We start from the raw sequence: 19,350 nt of genomic DNA on the forward strand, positions 1-19,350 counted from the left end.
TGTGATGATCAGTGTAGCATTTGAAGAAATTTAAGGGAGTGGGAAAGTGTGAGCCACCTTTCCCTGGACGTTAATGACTTCTAGCTCATTAGTGCATTTGATGTAAGTGTCAAATGGGGAAGTAGGTGTTTGTTAAATCTGTCAGTAGCAGTCTTGAGTGTTTTGGAGGAGTGGCAAGTGAGGCAGCCGTATTTATTGATGAGGGGAAGCTCTGTGGCAAACCTTGCAACTAACTCCCCGGGTTCAGCACCTTCATCTTACAGCAGGAACACACGTGGAAGAAGGTGAAGTTAGTGGTGACAGGTGGCCTTGTTTCCTTTTTGTCACACCCTAGATGACCTATCCCTTCCTACTTGATTACTAAATGGCCTGGCCCAACAAATGACCAACCTCACAATCAATCACAGACTAGCTGTTATTTTAACTAATGAAATAACAACGAAGACTGAACAAAACTAGAAGGTGCTTGTTCCTTCATTAGGAGAAACTTGGGGACATGCTGCTACAAAGGCTAATTTTCCATTGAGAACAAAAGCAAAGGTTTGCAACATTGTCCAAGTCGCCACAATACGGTTTCGGGTCACACCTCGTGTATTTAGAGATGCTGGCTGGCCTTATTGCTGTTTCATTGCAAACAGGCGGCTCTTTGAATTTCTGGAACTGGTTAGAAGCAGAAGAATCTCAGTGCATACAGTTAGATTGTATACACGTGATACACATAAGTAGTTTATATTTTACTATGGAAGAAAGAGGAGGAGGGAAAGGGGATGAAGGACCAGCAAAAGAGACTTGAGAAGAGGCAAGAGCTTTTACAAAAGCCAAGTGGCACAACGCCCAGCAACACTGGAGAAGACGATGGTCACCTTAGACAATGACCAGAGAAAGATGGAGAGTTAAGGAGCAGACAGAGGGTTCAACATGAGATCAGTCACTGCATGGCAGCAGTTGGAGTGGTGACTGTCTGCTAGCTCCCGAGGCCCAAGCTAAGTCGAGTTGGCTGCTTGGAGAGGAGAGTAACTTGGAGCTCTGTGTGGTGTGTCTCTGAGAACAGGCCCAGACTTCCAAGCCCAATTTGCTATTCACGGGCTCCCTGGATTTGGCTAAATTCCACTCCTTGGCAGCAAATGAAAATTTTCAGAATTTGCCAGGTACACATGCTTTAATCCCAGCAGAGCCTGGATCTCTGAATTGGAGGCCAGCTTGGTCTATGTTAAGTCTCAAACCCTGGGATGAATGGCTGAGGTGCCTATTTAATATATCAAAGTGAACCTGGTGGCCAGGTTCTCAGCACCCCAGTGCTCTTCCCTGTCTAATCCAGACGTTGTGGTATTCACCCTTTCTTTTACCTTTGGCTGTGTGGGCTGCTGCACCTGGTTCCCTCTTTTCTCTTCCCCAGCTCCTCACAGTCCACTCTGCACTCTCCCAGACGTCTCTGCCTCTGACTATGCTCTCCTTTTGTCTGCAATAAACTTTCTCCACCCCCGTAGATCGCGTCCGTTTTATTTCTCTTATAAATTCATCCTATGGAGTGAGTTCCCAGACAGGCAGAACTACAGAGTGAGATCCTGTCTCAAAATCACCAAAATGTCAGAATTAAAAGGTCGAGGAGAGAAGATCTAACTGAACTTTTGAAGTATGACCAGCATTGGAGCCTGAAGTTTGGGGACTATGGAAGGTTTGTAGTTTTACTTGATTCTTGTTTTGGTTAGTTTGCTTGTTTTGTTTTGTCTCGCTCTTGGGCCTTATTTGGACTGTAAGGGACAGAAGCCGAATTATTTTCCGGGTTTCTGCTACCCTGGAATTTAGGACTTAATTTAAAAGGAAGAAAACAGAAACCAGGGAGCCAAGCCAGCATTTGCCTGGGTGGTAGTTCCCCAAGGCATTTCCCCTCCTCCGCCCTTGGCCATCTGCTTCCTCCTGGGGACAGTGCACCCCACCCTCCACTCGGTGGCCCAGTCTGTCGGGGCGGAGCACGGCCTCCAAGGGCCAAGTCCACTGCCCTGAGGACTCCATGGCCAGTCCAGGTCTTCTACGCTGCAGCCTCAGTGGGCGTGGCATTCCGAGTCGCTGAGGCTTCAGGACAAGTTCTCTGGCAGTCACATCCTAACTTTCAGAGCTCTGCGACGAGCCACCTGTCAACAAGGGCTTGCTCCGTGGAAGAGGAAGACTCTGGAGGCTCGTGGCTGTGCAGCGCTGCTTCCCAGGCAAGTTGCGGGCGCCAGGGACGGGCTGGCTGGGGAGTAGCATGCAGCCCAGGTCGTTCCACATTGTCTGCTGGGCGGCCGGTGCCTCATGGTGCCTCCATCCGAGGGCTGCCCCTTTCTGAAGGGAAAACCCGCGCATCTGTTTGCCAGTCATGTGTTTCATCTTGACTAGGAAACTTTTTTTTAAAGACATGTAGTCGAGGCTAGCCTCCATCCCTATGTAGCCCAGGAGGCGTCAAATTCCAGTCCTATCCCTTTGGAGTGCTGGGAACATAATTTTGAAAGACACCCAGAATAATGAGTAAATAGCCCAGCACTGTAAGTGACTTTTTTTTTTTTTTTTTTTTTTTTTGGTTTTACGAGACAGCGTTTCTCTGTATTGTTTTGGAGGCTGTCGGTCCAGCCCGGCCTCGAACTCCCAGAGATCCGCCTGCCTCTGCCTCCCGAGTGCTGGGATTAAAGGCGTGCGCCACCACCGCCCGGCTGTAAGTGACTTTTAAGAGCTTCAGCCAGCCTTGCAGAAAGTTTTGTGGTTTTGCTTTTGGTTTGTTTGTTTGTTTGTTTTTTCTCCTTTCTGCTTTGCCAGGACTAATTTGAATGGAAGTCATTTGGGTTGGCTTCTGTGAGCTGGTTTCAGTATTGCATTAGTTAGGACCACTCAAGTCTCCTAGAACAGCAAACTTTTAAAAATTATTTTAAAATATGATCCTGAGCTAACATTTTAGTAGTGTGGTGGACATAATTGAAGTTAACTCCATTGTGTATAATTTATATCAGAAAATAGATGAACACGTATAGAATCATGAGCTATATCTGAGGCAGTCAGTGTTACTGTGTGGGACTTGAAGTACAAACCACGTGTCTGCTGTACAGTCATACCTCATTTGCTTCTCATTTATCAATTTAACAAATGTGTAATGTTGCATACCACCTTTAAATAATGCCCCCCAGGCCAAATGTCCCCATATCTCGGTTCCTCTTTATTAACTAGCCTCTTTGAAAGGCTTGCCTCTAGGCCTCTTACTTCTTCTATTTTTTTCTCCCTCTCCCTTCCCCCTTGCTGGCTCTGGGTGACATCAGGGACAGTCTTGTGAAATCTTCTCAGTTCTCATCTTTCCTGAGAAATCAGTAGCCATTGTCATAGATGTGCTCCTCCTTAGTAGTCCCATCAATCCAGTGGGCTCCTGAAAACCAGATGAGAATTAAGGGTTTCTTCACACACAGGATTGGCCTAATGTATCAATTAAGCAGTGTAAGAAATTAGTAACTGATAAAATAGAACCATGATAACAGTATGCTGTAATAAAATTGCCAAAATAAGGGCTACCTGGACACACCCTGTACTACTCTCCGACAGTTGTCTGATAATCTACATAGTGACTGCCAGGCAAGTAGCATACATAGTGTACAATCTAGATAGTGACTGTCAGGCCAGGAGCATAGACTGTAGATATTCTACATAGTAACTGCCAGACAAGGAGCATATACAGTGTGCATATGCCAGACAGGATGACTCAGGTTCAGGTGGTACACTGCTCAGAGTAGCAAGACATTTAAAGCAATAATTACACATTTCTGGATTTTTCCATTTCATAGTTTTGGATTGTGGTTAAACCCTTGAAACTGAAACTGAAGAAAAGCAAGCCTAAGTGAGCAGAGACTGCTGTACCCTGTGAAGCTGTGTGTCTATAAAACCCCAGGCTGCTGCTAATGCTAAAACTGTGCAGCCACATTCCTTTTGAGTATCATTCAGACACTACCTTGCCTTGAAATTAATTCTGGTTTTTAAAATAAATCATTTTCCTTGTTTGGAGATTTGGTTTTTATACAAGTTCTCGTTTTGTCTTCTAAATACAGAAAATTAAAGAAAAGAGCTGGATATGGTACCACTTGTCCATACTCCTTGGGCCTTGAAATGTGCCAAAAAGAATAGGCAATAATTTGGTAGAGGGCAGAGAGGAAGCCTAAAAGATAGGAGTCCCAAAGTTAAAAATATAGATATCCAGTCAGGCATTGGTGGCGCACGCCTTTAATCCCAGCACTCGGGAGGCCAAGGCAGGTGGATCTCTGTGAGTTCGAGGCCAGCCTGGTCTACAGATCGAGTTCCAGGACAGCCTCCAAAACAATACAGAGAAACTCTGTCTCAAAAAACCAATATATATATACATATGTCCAGATGAAAATCAGTTTTCCATTTCTTTTTTTTTTGTACTCTGACAGAGATATTTTTAAAAATAATTCATTTAACTTTCTTTTATATGCATTGGTACTAAGATGTCAGATTTCCTGGAACTAGAATTACAGTTAGTTGTGAGCCGCTGTGTAGGTGCTGGGAATTGAACCAGACTCTCTGGAAGAACAGCCATGCTCTTAACCACTGAGCCATCTCTCCAGCCCTAAACAGAGGCATTTTTAAGAGATTATTTATTTATTTATTTATTTATTTATTTATTTATTTGTATGCAGTGTTCTGCCTGCCTATATGTCTGTGCACCAGAAGAGGGCACCAGATCTCATTACAGATGATTTGTGAGTCACCATGTGGTTGCTGGGAATTGAACTGAGGACCTCTGGAAGAAGAGCCAGAACTCTTAAGCTCTGAGCCGTCTCTCCAGTCCTAGCTTTCTTCTTTTCCATTCAGAGTTGTAGGCCCTTGGGCTGCTGACGCATTCGGGATGGTTCTTCCTCCTCAGTTACACCTGCCTCTCTGGAAACACCCAGATGTGTGTTTCCTAAGTGAACCCAAAGCCAGTAAAGTTGACAGTGAGCATTCGTCATCACAATCTCTAATAGAATATTGGATAGCCAATGTCCAAGTTCTCTTTAATAAGGAATATACTCACATTACTCATACTGCAAACAGAAATAAAAATGTTTTCATAGGTCCTGCTATAGGAGACATTAAGCCAGTTCGATGAGTTAAAAGGAGTCCATGGAGACCCAAAGGCAGAAACACTGAAGAAGTAAAGGAGAGAGGCTTGAGATGGAGCAGAAGGAGCAATATAGGACATTGTTTGTCAAATTAAAGAGTTTGGATTCAGCAGGGCGGTGGTGGCATACTCCTTTAATTCCAACGCTCAGGAGGTAGAATCAGGCAGATCTCTGTGAGTTCCAGGACAGCCAGGGCTACACAGAGAAACCTTGTCTCAAACCAAAAAAAGAAAAAGAAAGGTTTGAATTCTAAATACAATGGGCCATTTCGGGGTTGCAAATGGGAATAACCTGATCAGCCTACCTGATGTGTTTAGAAAGATCAGTCTGGCTGCTGGTTGAAGAATGGAGTGCACACTAGGAGAGAGTGAAATATACATACTAAGGGAGAGATGTTGATCCAAAATAAAAATAAGGCAGAGGAAGTGTGATGATCTGAGAGGTACTGCGGAGGTTGAAGAGTCAGGATTTGGTGGTAGAGAGGCAAAGTGGAGTAACTTGGGAGGAATCTGGAGGCTGAACTCGCAGTGATGACTTAGAAGTGACAGGTAGAGAGGGCTGGAGAAATGGATCAGTGCTTAAGAGCACTGGCTGCTCTTCCAGAAGTCCTGAATTCAATTCCCAGCAACCACGTGGTGGCTCACAACCATCCACAATGAGGTTTGAGGCCCTCTTCTGGCCTGCAGGCGTACATGCAGGCAGAACACTGTATAATGAATAAATAAATAAATAAATAAATAAATAAATAAATCTAAAACAAAAGCAGTGACATGTAGGAGAAGCAGGGGGCGGTATCAAGGAAGCTCACGTGTAGCTGCACAAAAGCAGTGACATGTAGGAGAAGCAGGGGGCGGTATCAAGGAAGCTCACGTGTAGCTGCACAAAAGCAGTGACATGTAGGAGAAGCAGGGGGCGGTATCAAGGAAGCTCACGTGTAGCTGCACAAAAGCAGTGACATGTAGGAGAAGCAGGGGGCGGTATCAAGGAAGCTCACGTGTAGCTGCACAAAAGCAGTGACATGTAGGAGAAGCAGGGGGCGGTATCAAGGAAGCTCACGTGTAGCAGCTGCTGCCGGTCACAATGAGGGAGAAGACTGGGGGTGGGTTTGAAGCTACCTCCCAAGCCAGCAAGGATGACAAGTGTGCTGAGATATGCACAGGACACTACAGCAACACAGAGGGGCATGACTCAGTTCAACCTGGATGTGGTATCCCTTCTGACAACGTGGCCCTTAAACAATGTCTTGAAATAGAAAATGTATGTAGACAATTGGATCATATATTCTAAACAGGTAAAACACAGAGGTAAGATACATGATGGTGTGCTGGTTAGGTCTAACTGTCAACTTAAGAAATTGTGTAAGTGAGGTTGGCCTGCTGTCTGCAGGGGGTTGTCTTGATTGTTAATTGATGTAGGGAGACCCAGGCATTGTGTCACTGCTCCTCAGCTTTGGGCCTCGGTTCTATAAAAGTAAACAGCATTAGCTGAACACTAAGCGAGCAACCAAGGTTGCATTTTTTCTCTCTTTACTCTTGACTGTGGATATATTACTAGCTGCTTGACTTCCTGCCTCAGTTTCCCTGAATGATGGTGTCTTGGTTGCTGTTCTATTCTGTGAAGAGACACCATGACCAAGGCAACTTGTAAAAGAAAGCATTTACTTGTGAGCTTGCTTAGAGTTCCCGAGGGTTAGTCCATGACCATCATAGTGGGGAGTGTGGCGGCAGACATGGTACTGGAGCAATAACTGAGGGCTTTCATCTTTGTTTTTTTTTTTTTTGTTTGTTTGTTTTGTTTTGTTGAGACAGGGTTTCTCTGTATAGCTTTGTAGACCAGGCTGGCCTTGAACTTACAGAAATCTGCCTGCCTCTGCCTCCTAAGTTCTGGAATTAAAGGCATGTACCACTGACGCCTGGCTTGAGAGCTTACATCTTGATCCACAGGCAAAGAAAGTAAGACTCGTCCTTGTCTAGACTTTTGAAAACATCCAAGCCCACCCCAGTGACATGCCTCCTCCAACAAGGCCACACCTTCTAATCCTTACCAAACACTTCCAATAGCTGGGAGCCAAACATCCAAATATATGAGCCTATTCTCATTCAAACCACCACAGATGGGTTGTAACTTGGAACATAGCCAAATAAACCCTTTCTCCTCTACATCGCCTTCTGTTGGAATATTTTATCAAAGCAACAGAAATGAAGCTAGAACAGATGGTATCAGGGATTGCCAATAGCTGGATGCAGTATCTTTGAAAACTAACAAAGTCGGGTTGGACATTGTGGAGAAAAGAGATGAGGTTGTGGAGGGCCAGTATATTGCTCAAATAAAATGGAGTTTTCCCCCAAAGGTACAGATTATTACTTGGGGATCTTTAAGCAACTGAAAAAATAGCATCAGTTGTCCATTGCAGAAAAATCTTTCTAAAAATAACCTAAAAGGGAAGAGATGTGGAGGCAAGAGACCAGCTGAATCATGGGATGTATAAACATCTAAGGAGGAATGCTAGTCTTTACCTCATATAGAGACAAGACCATGGAAAGAACAGGAAAGTTTTGAGAAAGTTTAGGAGACATATTTGCAGGAATTAAAGATTGGGAAAAGCTATGGGAAGAATGTGGGGGTGATTTCCAGGGGTTTGTCTTGGTAGACCATCATTGACAGAGACACAGAGAGTCTGAGGTAGAACAGATTAAAGAGGAAAAACTGGTAAGTGTGCCCGTTAGTCCATCCACCCATCTATTTCACCCTTATTGACAGTGTATTATGGGCCAGGGATTATTAACCTGACCTAGCAAGAACAATAGTGGTCAGCTGTTCCAAAAGATGCTGTGGTCCCTGTCACTGGTGTTTATTCTTGTGGTCTTGCCTCTGTGGAAATTCCACAGAGCAGCATTCAGAGAGTGAGTGTCTCAGGCCTGGAAGATGGGGTGACTTTTAGAAATAAGAACACTAAATTTACTTTCTATCAGTCCTCTAAAGTAGAGAAGAGCTCATTGACCTGTGGAAAAAGTCTCCTAAGGTAGGAGTGGTGGCACATGAGGCAGAAGGAGACAAGGCTGGGTTACATAGCAAGACCCAGCAACCTCCTAGAGTCATGATACGCCTTCAGCCACATTTCTTCCACTCTCGCAACTGTCATTCAATCCTCCCAGGCTGCAGAAATATTTGAAGTGCTTTCTTAGCACCTAAGCATTGCTGCTGGCCCTGTAGACACATGTGTGTGCTTACATGTGGTAGCATGTGGGTGTGGTTGTACACACACACACACACACACATACACACACATATACACACACATACACACACACACACACATATATATACACTATATATATATATATATATATATAGTGAAAGCCAGAAATCAACCTATGGGATTGTCCCTTAGGATGGCCACCCACCTCGACTTTTGAAGCAGGGTCTCTTCGCTGGGGCTAGCACTGGAAGTCAGAGTGGTCGGAACTTGAAGTAGCTTGTGACATCACACCACAATCAGGGAACAGAAAGTGATGGAGGCATACTCAGTTTACTTCCTACTTTTTATTCGGTCCCACATCCCCATTCATGGAATGTAGCTAACCATAATACACAGGCCTTCCCACCACAATGACTCAGTCAAATGATCCCTTACAGGTGTGGCCAGACTAAACCAGATAATTCCTGATGGATGTGCTGGGATGCTTGGCTTCTAAGTGATTCTAGATCCCAGTTGACAATTAACACTAACCATCAGGATTTCACCTTGCCCAGCTTCACATGCAAACACATTGTTATAACCTTTTACTCTTTGTCCCCATAGGCACATAACTGCTAATGAACAATGAATTCAGTCCAACATCAAAAGATCTCAGAGTCACTAATGGTACCTATACTTTAAAAGTCAAAAAATTCTCTTAATTGTGAATTCAGATAAAACTTTAAAACCCAATCCCATACTTCTAGCACATAATGACACAAAGTCAACCTTTTTAAGATTTATTTTATTTTTAGTTATGCATATGTGTAAGTGTGGGTGTGTACTCATGACTGTGGGTGCTCTCGGAGGCCAAACGTGTCAGAGCCCCTGGAACTGGAATTGCAGGAGGTTGTAAGCTGCATGACTTGGATGCCGGGAACCGAACCTAGGTCCTCCAGCAAGAACAGTATGCTATAACATACTTTCCTAGCTATAACAGTATGCTCATAACCTCTGAGCCATCTCTCCAGTCCCACTCTCAGAGTTAGCATTCTTATTCCAAAAGAGAAGAAACCAAGCATAGCAAGGAATACCTAGATAAAAATCAAACCAAAATCCTGCAGCTCAGTGTCCGGTATAAAGGTCGTGGTCACACTGTCACAATTAAATTGGCCAGGCTCTGAAAGTCTTGGGTAGCCCAGACCCACAGATTTCCATGGCAGACATTCATAGTTTTGCCATCACCACTATCCTGGGATCTCCACTGAATCATGGATTTCATCTTCACAGTTTCACACAAAGGTCTCGCAACACTTCCTTGCACGGACTCTAACCCTGCCACATACTGCCTGTCCTCAGCTGCTGTCTGAAACTGGATCAGGTCTCAATGATCCCTCGACTTTACATCTTTCATGTCTCCAAAAACCAGCACCACTGGGATGTTCTGCTGACAGTTTAAGATTTATCTTGTCCGCCTTGAACTACTTGAGTATAGGAGCCCATAGAAGCCAGAAGAAGGTATTGAATTCGTTGGAGTTGAAGTTATAGGCAGCTGTGGGCACCCAAAATGGATACTGGGAACTGAACCCTATACCAGGCTGTTTCTTTTGGGCTACCAACCAGCTCCCAAATCATGACACAGAGACTTACCATTAGTTATGAATGCTTGACCTAGCGTAGACTTGTTTCTGGCTAGCTCTTTTAAATTAACCTGTTTCTCTTTATCTACCTTTTGCCTTGGGGCTTTTTACCTCCCTTTCTGTATGTCCTACCCAGTCTACTGGCTGGTGGCTGCCTGGCCGGCCCCTGGCATCTCCTTCTCTTTCTCCCTCGTTCTCTTCAATTTTCTCTCCTCTCTTCTTGAGTCCGGATTTCTCCTCCTATTTATTCTCTCTGCCTGCCAGCCCTACCTACCCCTGTTCTGCCTACCTATTGGCCGTTCAGCTCTTTATTAGACCCATCAGGTGCCTTAGGCAGGCAAGTCGAAACAAAGGCAACACATTCTTTATGTAATTAAACAAATGCCGCATAAACAAATGTAACTCGTCCTTACATCATTAAATAAATGCAGCATAAACAAATGCAACACACCTTTACACAAAGTAACATTCCACAGCATACAAATGTAACACATCTTTACATAGTTAGATATTCCACAACAGAACCAGACTTCTCAGCAAGCCCAGTATGACTGCTTAATTACTGAGCCATCTCTCCAGACCCCTGAACATAATGCTTTTAAGTGTCTTCTGCTCTTACTTTCCTCCAGCCTTCTCTCTTACCTCTGTACACCTCCCTGTCCCACATGTGTAAACTTGAATCCTAGAAATGGCTAGTGCAAAATGATCCTGAAGTAGTTGGGCCTCTGATTCCTGAGCATCTCTGAGAACCATGTCCTCCTGGTCCTTGCTCCTGCTGTAGGTGGTCCTCCTGAGTACATTCTTATCACCCGCATAAAGCAAGAGGGCAGTAGCTCCTAATTGTCTTTCCGTCCATCCTGGCTTTACATCCTTCAAGCCCAGCAAAGTCTTGGTGTAGAATAACTTTCAGCAAAACCTGTAAATAACAATAAAGGATTTAATTATTAATAGCAAAACGTAAGTTGGACAAGAAGCTGTTGATTTTACATATTTATGCCACGAGATGGTGCTGTTCAGATATGAAAGAAAAAAAGGTTTTCCAAATCAAGTATCACTGACATACTAGGATTTTAAATGTGTTAAATTTCAAAGGTACTTATTTAAATATATAATCTTTCCCATGGTAAACACACAGACAGACTGAAAGTTTAATGTTTATATGTATTTTATCAGATTGTTATCATTATTTCACTCCTACCATTTGAGAGCCCCTCTAACCAGGTAGTCAAATGTTTTTAAAAGATGAACATCAACTTTTAACTTAATGACAGGAAACTCTCAGGTGAGCATTCCATCAGCCGAGCTACAAGTCCAGCCTTGCAAGGAGGACTGTGTTAGGATTCCTTCTGGACAGCAGGACCAATACCAGATAAGTGGAGGCTGGGAGTAGAATGAACTTTAGAGACTGCCTTGCAGGACAGAGGGCTGAGTAAGGCAAACCAGACTGAGGACTGAGAGAGTGTTTAGCTGGGGCTGGGAATGAATCTCGGTGGTAAAGTGCCCCCCTAGCAAGTGTTAGGCGCTGGTTCAGTCTCAAGTTTGGAAAAACAACAATAGTAACAACAATAATAAGTTGATAAATTCTTGACTCTCAAGTCTGTACTGCATTCTGCAGGCAGAATCTGTCCTCTGGACATCAGCTGATGGGATGTGGCCCAGCTACATTATGAAGGCTAATCCCATTCACTCCAAGTTTACTGACTTAAATGTTAATCGCCTTCATAGATTGGCATTGGCCAAACCCCTGGCTGCCAAGGCCTTTGTGACAAAACTTTTTGAATGGTTTTCTAGGACTGGGAAGGTAACTCGGTAAGTACAGTGCTTGCAAGAGGACCTGGTTTTGATCCCCAGAACCCATGTTTTAAAAAAGAAGAAGAAAGGAGGAGCAGGAGGAGGAGGAGCAGGAGGAGAAGAAAAAGAGGAGGAGGAAGAGGAAGAGAAGGAAGAGGAGGAGGAGGAGAAGGAGGAGGAGGAGGAGGAGGAGGAAGAGGTAGAGGTAGAGGTGTTCATTTTGATCCCAGCAAACTCAGATCTCTGGGGTTTACTGGCCGGCCAGCAATAGTTGAGCTCCAACTCACTGTCTCAAAAATGTGGTGCATAGCTCCTGAGGAATAACAGTTCAGGCTTTCCTTCATCCGGCACACACACACACACACACACACACACACACACACACACACACACACACACACACACACTCACTCACTCACTCACTCGGGTCTATATTGCTTTTGTTTGTTTGTTTGGTTTTTGCTGTTTTTCAAGACAGGGTTTCTTTGTAGCTTTGAAGCCTATCCTAGAACTAGCTCTGTAGACCAGGCTGGCCTCGAACTCACAGAGATCTGCCTGCCTCTGCCTCCCAAGTGCTGGGATTAAAAGCGTGCGCCACCACCCGGCTTTCTATATTGCTTTTTTCTGGCTTCTTTGTGAGCTCTACCTAAGTGGTCTTTTCTATCACTCCCTGGCTGTGCCATGTCTCCTCACCTCATGGTACTTCTCTCTGTTCTCCATGTTTCTCAGTGCTAGTTCCCCGGGCAGTTAGTTATACACTCCCTTGAACTGGTTCTCCCCTTGGCATCGGGGCAGCACAGTCTCCTGCTTTCCCTCCACATTCCCCACCACTCAGACTCCTTGGCTGGCGCTCTCTGTTCCTGGCATCCATAATGTTGGAGGGCCTAGGGCTCAGCCCTGGGACACTTCCTTTTCCTGTCTATACTCTTTCCTTTAATGATCTCATGTGGCTTTTAAGTGTTAGTGCAATGTGTATGAAGATACATTAGTCTTTTCTATTTATTCCCTCAACAGACACACTTAAACACAAAATGTTCATCAAGAGCTTTTATTCATCTTTCTGCCCTATTTTCCCACACATATATGTGTGTGCATATATGTAAATTTTAAAATGATACATTTTTTTTAAAAAGCCCTGACATGGACAAAGAATGAACCTCCAAAGATGTCGTTGGGTTTGTTTTCTCTTGGCCATCTACTGCTGGGCATGCAGTCTATCCTTAAGGGTAGTGCTTCCCCCAATGAGGAACTACACTTTAATTTGCAAATGGCTGTCAATCATTTTAAGGACGGGTGTTCCAAGGTCTCTCACTCTCTGTATGATGTCTGGTTGTAGGTCTCTGTATTTGTTCCTATGTGCTGTAGAAGGAAGCTTCTTTGATGGAGGCTGAACACAGCTCTCTAATCCATCAGTTCTCACCCTGTGGCTTAAGACCCCTTTGAGTGGTCAAAGGACCCTATCACGGGGGTTGCCTAAGACTACCTGCAGATCATATATTTACATTATGAGTTGTTACAGCAAAAATTACATCTAGGAAGTAGCAATGAAAGTAATTTTATGATTGATGGTCACCAAAATATGAGGAACTGTATTAAAAGCTTGTAACATTAGGAAGGTTGAGAACCACTGATCTAATCTATTAGGATTGCAAAATGTCAATAGGAGTCATTTTATTGTTGTGCTTTATTTTTTTATTTATTGCCTTTATTTTTAGAGCAGTAGTATTTGGTTTTACCCTAGGTCACTCGGTTATCTGGTGTCAGGCTCATGGTTACCCAAGCAATGTCACGTAAGAGTTCCATCTTACAGAGTGAGTCTTAAGTCAAACCAGATGTTGGCTGGTCACTCCCACAGCTTTGTGCCGCCATTACACTAGCCTGTCTTGCATTCGGGACACCACTGCAGATCAAACTGTTAGTGTCTGCCTTGGTGTTTTGTATTTCTCCTTTGATAGCATGCAGAGTACCTTGCTATGCCAAAAACACTAGAACAAAGGGGTGAAGGCTCTTTGTAGGCACCAACTTGATTTCTCCATGCTCAGTGCATTGTAGAGGTGTTGTCTTTAGCAATGCAAGTTGCCATCCATTTGTGGAGAGCAATCTGTAATCTTGGCAATAGCCTGGGTTGTTTTGGGGGTTCCCCTGAGGCCTCTTTAGCCAACAATTCAATTAGAAACAACCAATCCTGGGACTTGAAGCTTCATTTGATGACAAGAGATGGACATTTGGGACTGTCTCCCCATTATTCGGCTATTTCATTTAGCTCACCTTCACTCATGTATATATTTAGGAAGCTTCTTCTGTATTGGGTTTCCATACTGTTTCTCAAATGGCCCTTGATTTTAGCTGTCTCTCCCATGTTCCCTCCCTCATATTCCTCTACTCTCCCCTTAGCCTCTTGATTCTCCTGTTCAAGTGCGCCCTGCCCCATCCATCCATTCATAAATACTCTATTTCCGTTTCCTGGGGACATCTATATGCACCCACTTACTCTATACCTAAAGTCTGTGGCTCTATGGATTGTGGCTTGGTTATCATTGACTTAATGTCTAATAGCCTCATATAAGTGAAGACTTTTTGTATTTGTCTTTCTGGGGCTGGGTTACCTTACTCAGGATAACTTTCTCTAGTTCCATCCATTTTCCTGCAAATTTCATCATTTCACTTTTTTTAAATGACTGGGCTCCACTGCATAAATGCACCACATTTTTTTAATCCACTCATCTGTTGAGGGACATGTAGGTTCTTTCTGATCTCTGGCTATTATGAGTAAAGCAGCTGAGAACATGGTTGAGCAAGTGTTGCTATGGAGGGATGAAGGATCCTTTGGGAATGTGCCCGAGAGAATCACTGTCTTTTTTTAAGATGTGAAGTAAACACAGACACACATGGTGAGCAGTGACCTCATGAGACCCTCACCAGTAACAAAAGGCAGCAGTGAATCCTAGCCAGAGAAGAATGGGCAAATCAATTAGATTTTGTTGTTTGCAATGTATGTGGGCTACATTTAGAGCGGCACTTTAGACTACCTCTTGGTCACCTAGCACCTTGGAGCCATCCTTAAAGTACAAAGACCACAAGTGACAAGCAGTGACCATCAATGCCTTCACTAACCAGAGGAAGCAGCAAGGGATTTTAGCCTGTGTATGCACTAGAATGAGATTCTGGGTGTGTTTTTCCTGTCATCACTTCTTCTAAATCGGAATTATAAGGAACTTTGCCATTGTATTATTTAGGTCATTGTGGATGTGACTGTATGCACACATATGGTGGTACAAACAGAGAAAGTTAATTAAGAAAGAGAAAGATGGCCCCAAGAATGTGTGCAAGCTAGGAAAAGGCATAGGCTTAAAAGTCTAGTTTATTTTTGAATATGGCCTTTGAGCATAAATAAAAAATAATATATCCCATAGATTATATTTCAAAATATGAAAGTGATATTCATCTATTCTAAATTGTCTTTTGATAAAAGAATTTCCCTTGAACTTAACATTGCCAACATCTTCTGAAGCTATTTAAATTCCACTCATGTGGATTACTTTTCTTTCACAGTTGGTTTAATTCTTCTAATTCCAGAATTTCAGATCACAAACGAATGAGTGGAAGTTATGTCATTCTGGGTTGGCCTTACTGGAAAAAGCTGCAGATCTTAATTCCTAGACTTTGATCCCAACTGAGATGTCAACGTCACTTGGGCGACTGTTTGTTCTCTAACATTCTGAAGACTACCTGGAAATGATGTTCTTTCCTAATTTCTTCCCCACCACAGCAATGCAGTGACTCCTGAGCACTGACATTTCAGATCTCTTGGTGCTGACTCAGTAGAGCAACTGCCAGTCATCTTTGGGATATTTGCATCATTTGTATCTGTGTTTGCTACCAAAAAGGTTCCCTTGTCCCTGGCAGCCCTTGTGAAACTCACAAAAGCCTAATAGTTTGATTTCTTGATTGGCTGCTATTTCTTTCTTAGGCCCTTATATTACAGAGTTGTTTTTTTTTCAGTTTGAACGAAGGTTTTTTTTTAATGCTTTGATTAAACAGATAATATTCTGCTTTGTTATTCCCTTTGTAGATTGTGAAGAAATGCGAGGCTCAAATAACCCTCCCTCTTCTGCCCCCTAAGTCCGCCATGGGTGTTGGGAAGTCAAAACTAGATAACTGCCCTCTTTCCTGGCATAAGAGACACAGTGAGGATGCAGATCAAGACTGCCAGGAATCAGTGGCCAAGAACTCTAAGGACGTGTGCTTGCATGGTTTTGTGGAGCATAGCAATGGAACAGAGAAGCCCATGGGAGAGCAGGAGGGAGCTGAGGCAAAGGGAGAGCTGCCTGAGGAGGAGGCTGAAGAAGAAGTCTTCCTCAAGTTTGTGATACTGCATGCAGAAGACGACATCGACGAGGCCCTCCGGGTCCAGAATCTACTGCAAAATGACTTTGGTATCAGGCCTGGGATAATTTTCGCCGAGATGCCGTGTGGCAGGCTGCATTTGCAGAATCTAGACGATGCTGTCAATGGGTCTGCCTGGACGATCTTATTACTGACTGAGAACTTTCTGAGAGACACCTGGTGTAACTTTCAGTTCTACACCTCGCTGATGAATTCTGTGAACAGGCAACACAAGTACAACTCCGTCATACCTATGCGGCCCCTGAACAGCCCTCTTCCTCGGGAAAGGACTCCCTTGGCGCTGCAGATCATCAATGCCTTAGAAGAAGAAAGCCGAGGCTTTTCTACACAAGTGGAGAGGATTTTTCAGGAGTCTGTGTATGAGAGGCAACAGACTGTGTGGAAAGAGACACGAAATGTGATGCGAGCACGGCTCGCTGCCTGAGATGAAGTGTACACCCGGCTTTGCCTCCTGTTTTGTAAACGAAATGATTCATCTTCACTTGAGGAAGCAGCGTCGAAGAAACGCTTCCGTATGAGTGAGTCGCCTTTCAAGAAATCTGTGGGGCACGAGAAAGGTACATTTCTGCAGGCCTAGGATCGTGGTGCTTTCTGATGATAAACTCAAGATGGTCAGTTTCTAGCAGTTTTTTGAAAAAATAGTTCATGGATATTCTTAGCTCATTTCCTATGTTGAGCCACGAACAGGCATATATGATAGACATTTTCAAAACACAAAGTTAAAAAATCACCTAAAGACATGAAGAAAATGCCAACGGCTGAGAGAGGTCTGACTGCCTTCCTTCCTACGTCTCTCATGAAGGTTACCACAGAGCATCCTGGTGCTGTCGCCCAGAAACACGGATGGCCAGATTGGGACATGTGCAAATGGGAGGTCAGAAGTAGACGTCAGAATGACCACACGTTTGAAAACAATGCAGCCACAGGTGGTTTTGTTTCTGCTGGAGTTTGGAACCAATTCCCGCCACGAATTACCCATCATTGCGAGACCGTGGTAGCTAGGAACTAGGCGCAGATGCCCCCTGACCTTGTCAGTGGGCGTCTGTAACCAGGGCTGTTTTATCCACAGAGCTTGGGAAGTGTGTGATTCCCCAGTCGTTTGCCTTAAAGCCAATAACCTCTTATGTGAGCCTTAAGAAATGTCCCTCATAGAGCCTTAGCCCGTTTGAGACTGGAGCATGGCAAACAAGTACAAACTGGGTCTGTGGCTAAGGCTGAGTCATGTCACATAATGAGAAAGTGCCCACTGGGGGCAGGAGACCTACTTGCAAGCCAGTCTCTGCCACTGAGGATGACTGTGCCAGTGGGCAGCTATCTCCTTTGTCTATGAAATGAAAGGGTTGGACAGATGGCTCTCTAAAGGCTTTTGTGCTCTCTCAGGATGGGAAAAACTGGAAGCCAGAAAGCAATCAGCAAAGCCTTAAATGTTTATAAGGTGATACATAGTGCGCTCATTGCAGAAGACATAATGCATGCTTACAATGAATGGATATTTTTGTGTAGTTGCATCATAGTTGATTTTTAATGGTAGTCACCGAAAAGAATCTATACATGCTTATTCAGGTTTTTGGTTTTGTTTTTATTCAGGGTCTCATTGTGTAGCCCTGGCTGGTCTGACACTTGCTGCATAGACCAGGTTGGCATCAAAATCACAGATCCACCTGCCTCTGCCTCCAGAGTGCTGGGATTAAAGGTGTGCGCCACCACTGGCTGACCAGATTTTTAAAAACTAAATAAAGAGCTAAATGTTAGGTACCAAATAATTGTAGATGTTGAAATTAGCAAGAAATGATCACCAAAAAGGAGACAGAGGCCGGGGGCCGTATCGTGGGTCAGGGTCTATGTGCACACACATAGCTTTGGATACACACATCGACCATTCTGAGAAATTCTGTCACATGCCAGGAAACTGTCATCCTGGGTACTCTGTGCCACCCACCCGGAGCTGCCACTGAAGGATATTAGGTATGCCTGAATAAACCGCTCTCCAAGACCTAAAGAGGAATTATTCCAGTACTCAGGAGGCAGAGGCAGGCAGATCTCAGTGAGTTCCAGGCCAGCTTGGTCTACAGAGCGAGTTCTAAGACAGCAGGGCTGTTACACAGAGACACCCTGTCTCAAACAAACAAGCAAGCAAACAATTAACTAATTAAATAAGAAGTATAGTTTATCTAACTTAATAAGGTACCCTAGAATGTGTGGTGGCTTAATGAGGTCACTCAAGACCTAGGTTCTTTCATACAGTGGAATATTATACAGACTTTAAAAATGGTAAAATTCTCACCCATGCTATAACATAAATGAACATTATGTTTAAAACGAAAAATATTGTATGATTGTTGCAAACTCATAGAGACAGAGTAATAGAGACAGAGTTGGGGCTGTAGAGGGAGAAATGGGATGTTAATTTTTCAGTAGTTAAAGAGTTTGGTTTGGTAAAGCCCTGGTTGTATGCATTGTGAATGGACCTAATGCCATGAAACTGTACTCTCAAAAAATGATAAAAAAAAACCTTCCCATAGCTGCATTTTGCCACAGTAACTTTAAAAAGTAAACAACAATCAAACCCCAAAAGTACAATATGATGTTAAATTGTTTATGATTTAATAAAGCCACTGGATATCAAAATGCAAAGCTAGACACAGCCATAGAGTCAGGCAATGGTGACACACACCTGTAATTCCACCAGCCACTCTAGTTAGCTCTAGAAACTGGACAGTAGTGGCACACACCTTTAATCCCAGGTCTCCGGAGACAAAGGTCACAATGAGCTACATGACATTGATCCAGTCAGAAAGAGAAACAGAGAAACAGCTCACACAAAGGAGATCTCAGCACTGGGGATCCCACGCCTTTAATCCCAGCTCTAGAGAGGAATATAAGATAGGAGTGGGGCATTCAGTATTCAATCTCAGAGATTTATTCTCCAGCCACTGAGGACAGGACAGCCCTTTAAGCCTGAGGTAGAGGTAAGAGCTGGTGGCTGGATGCTTTGCTTTTCTGATCTTCAGCTTGAACCCCAATATCTGTCTCCAGGTTTTTATGCATGTGACAGTATAAGCCTAAGGTCTTCCAGTCTTTTTTTGCTTGGCGATTCTCAGTGTTTCAGCTGAGTTTCCCTCTGAATTGTGTTGTGGCTGCCCCAGGCTAGACCACATATAGACAAGGCAGTGTCCAGAGGAGTGGTCCACCCCAGGAG

General features: G+C 43.9%; 1 protein-coding gene across 1 annotated transcript; it reads left to right on the plus strand.

The window, feature by feature from the left end:
• The first annotated feature begins 1,938 nt into the window (after nt 1-1,938).
• Nucleotides 1,939-18,725, plus strand: Ticam2 (toll like receptor adaptor molecule 2). Its single transcript, XM_013112742.3, has 2 exons — nt 1,939-2,204; nt 15,817-18,725. The coding sequence occupies exon 2, from the start codon at nt 15,874-15,876 to the stop codon at nt 16,573-16,575; it is 702 nt and encodes a 233-aa protein (XP_012968196.1). The 5' UTR covers nt 1,939-2,204; nt 15,817-15,873; the 3' UTR covers nt 16,576-18,725.
• Nucleotides 18,726-19,350: the final 625 nt, after the last annotated feature.

Source organism: Mesocricetus auratus, unplaced genomic scaffold (genome assembly GCF_017639785.1).
Source record: "Mesocricetus auratus isolate SY011 unplaced genomic scaffold, BCM_Maur_2.0 Super-Scaffold_6730, whole genome shotgun sequence".
In the NCBI taxonomy this organism is placed as follows: Eukaryota; Metazoa; Chordata; class Mammalia; order Rodentia; family Cricetidae; genus Mesocricetus; species Mesocricetus auratus.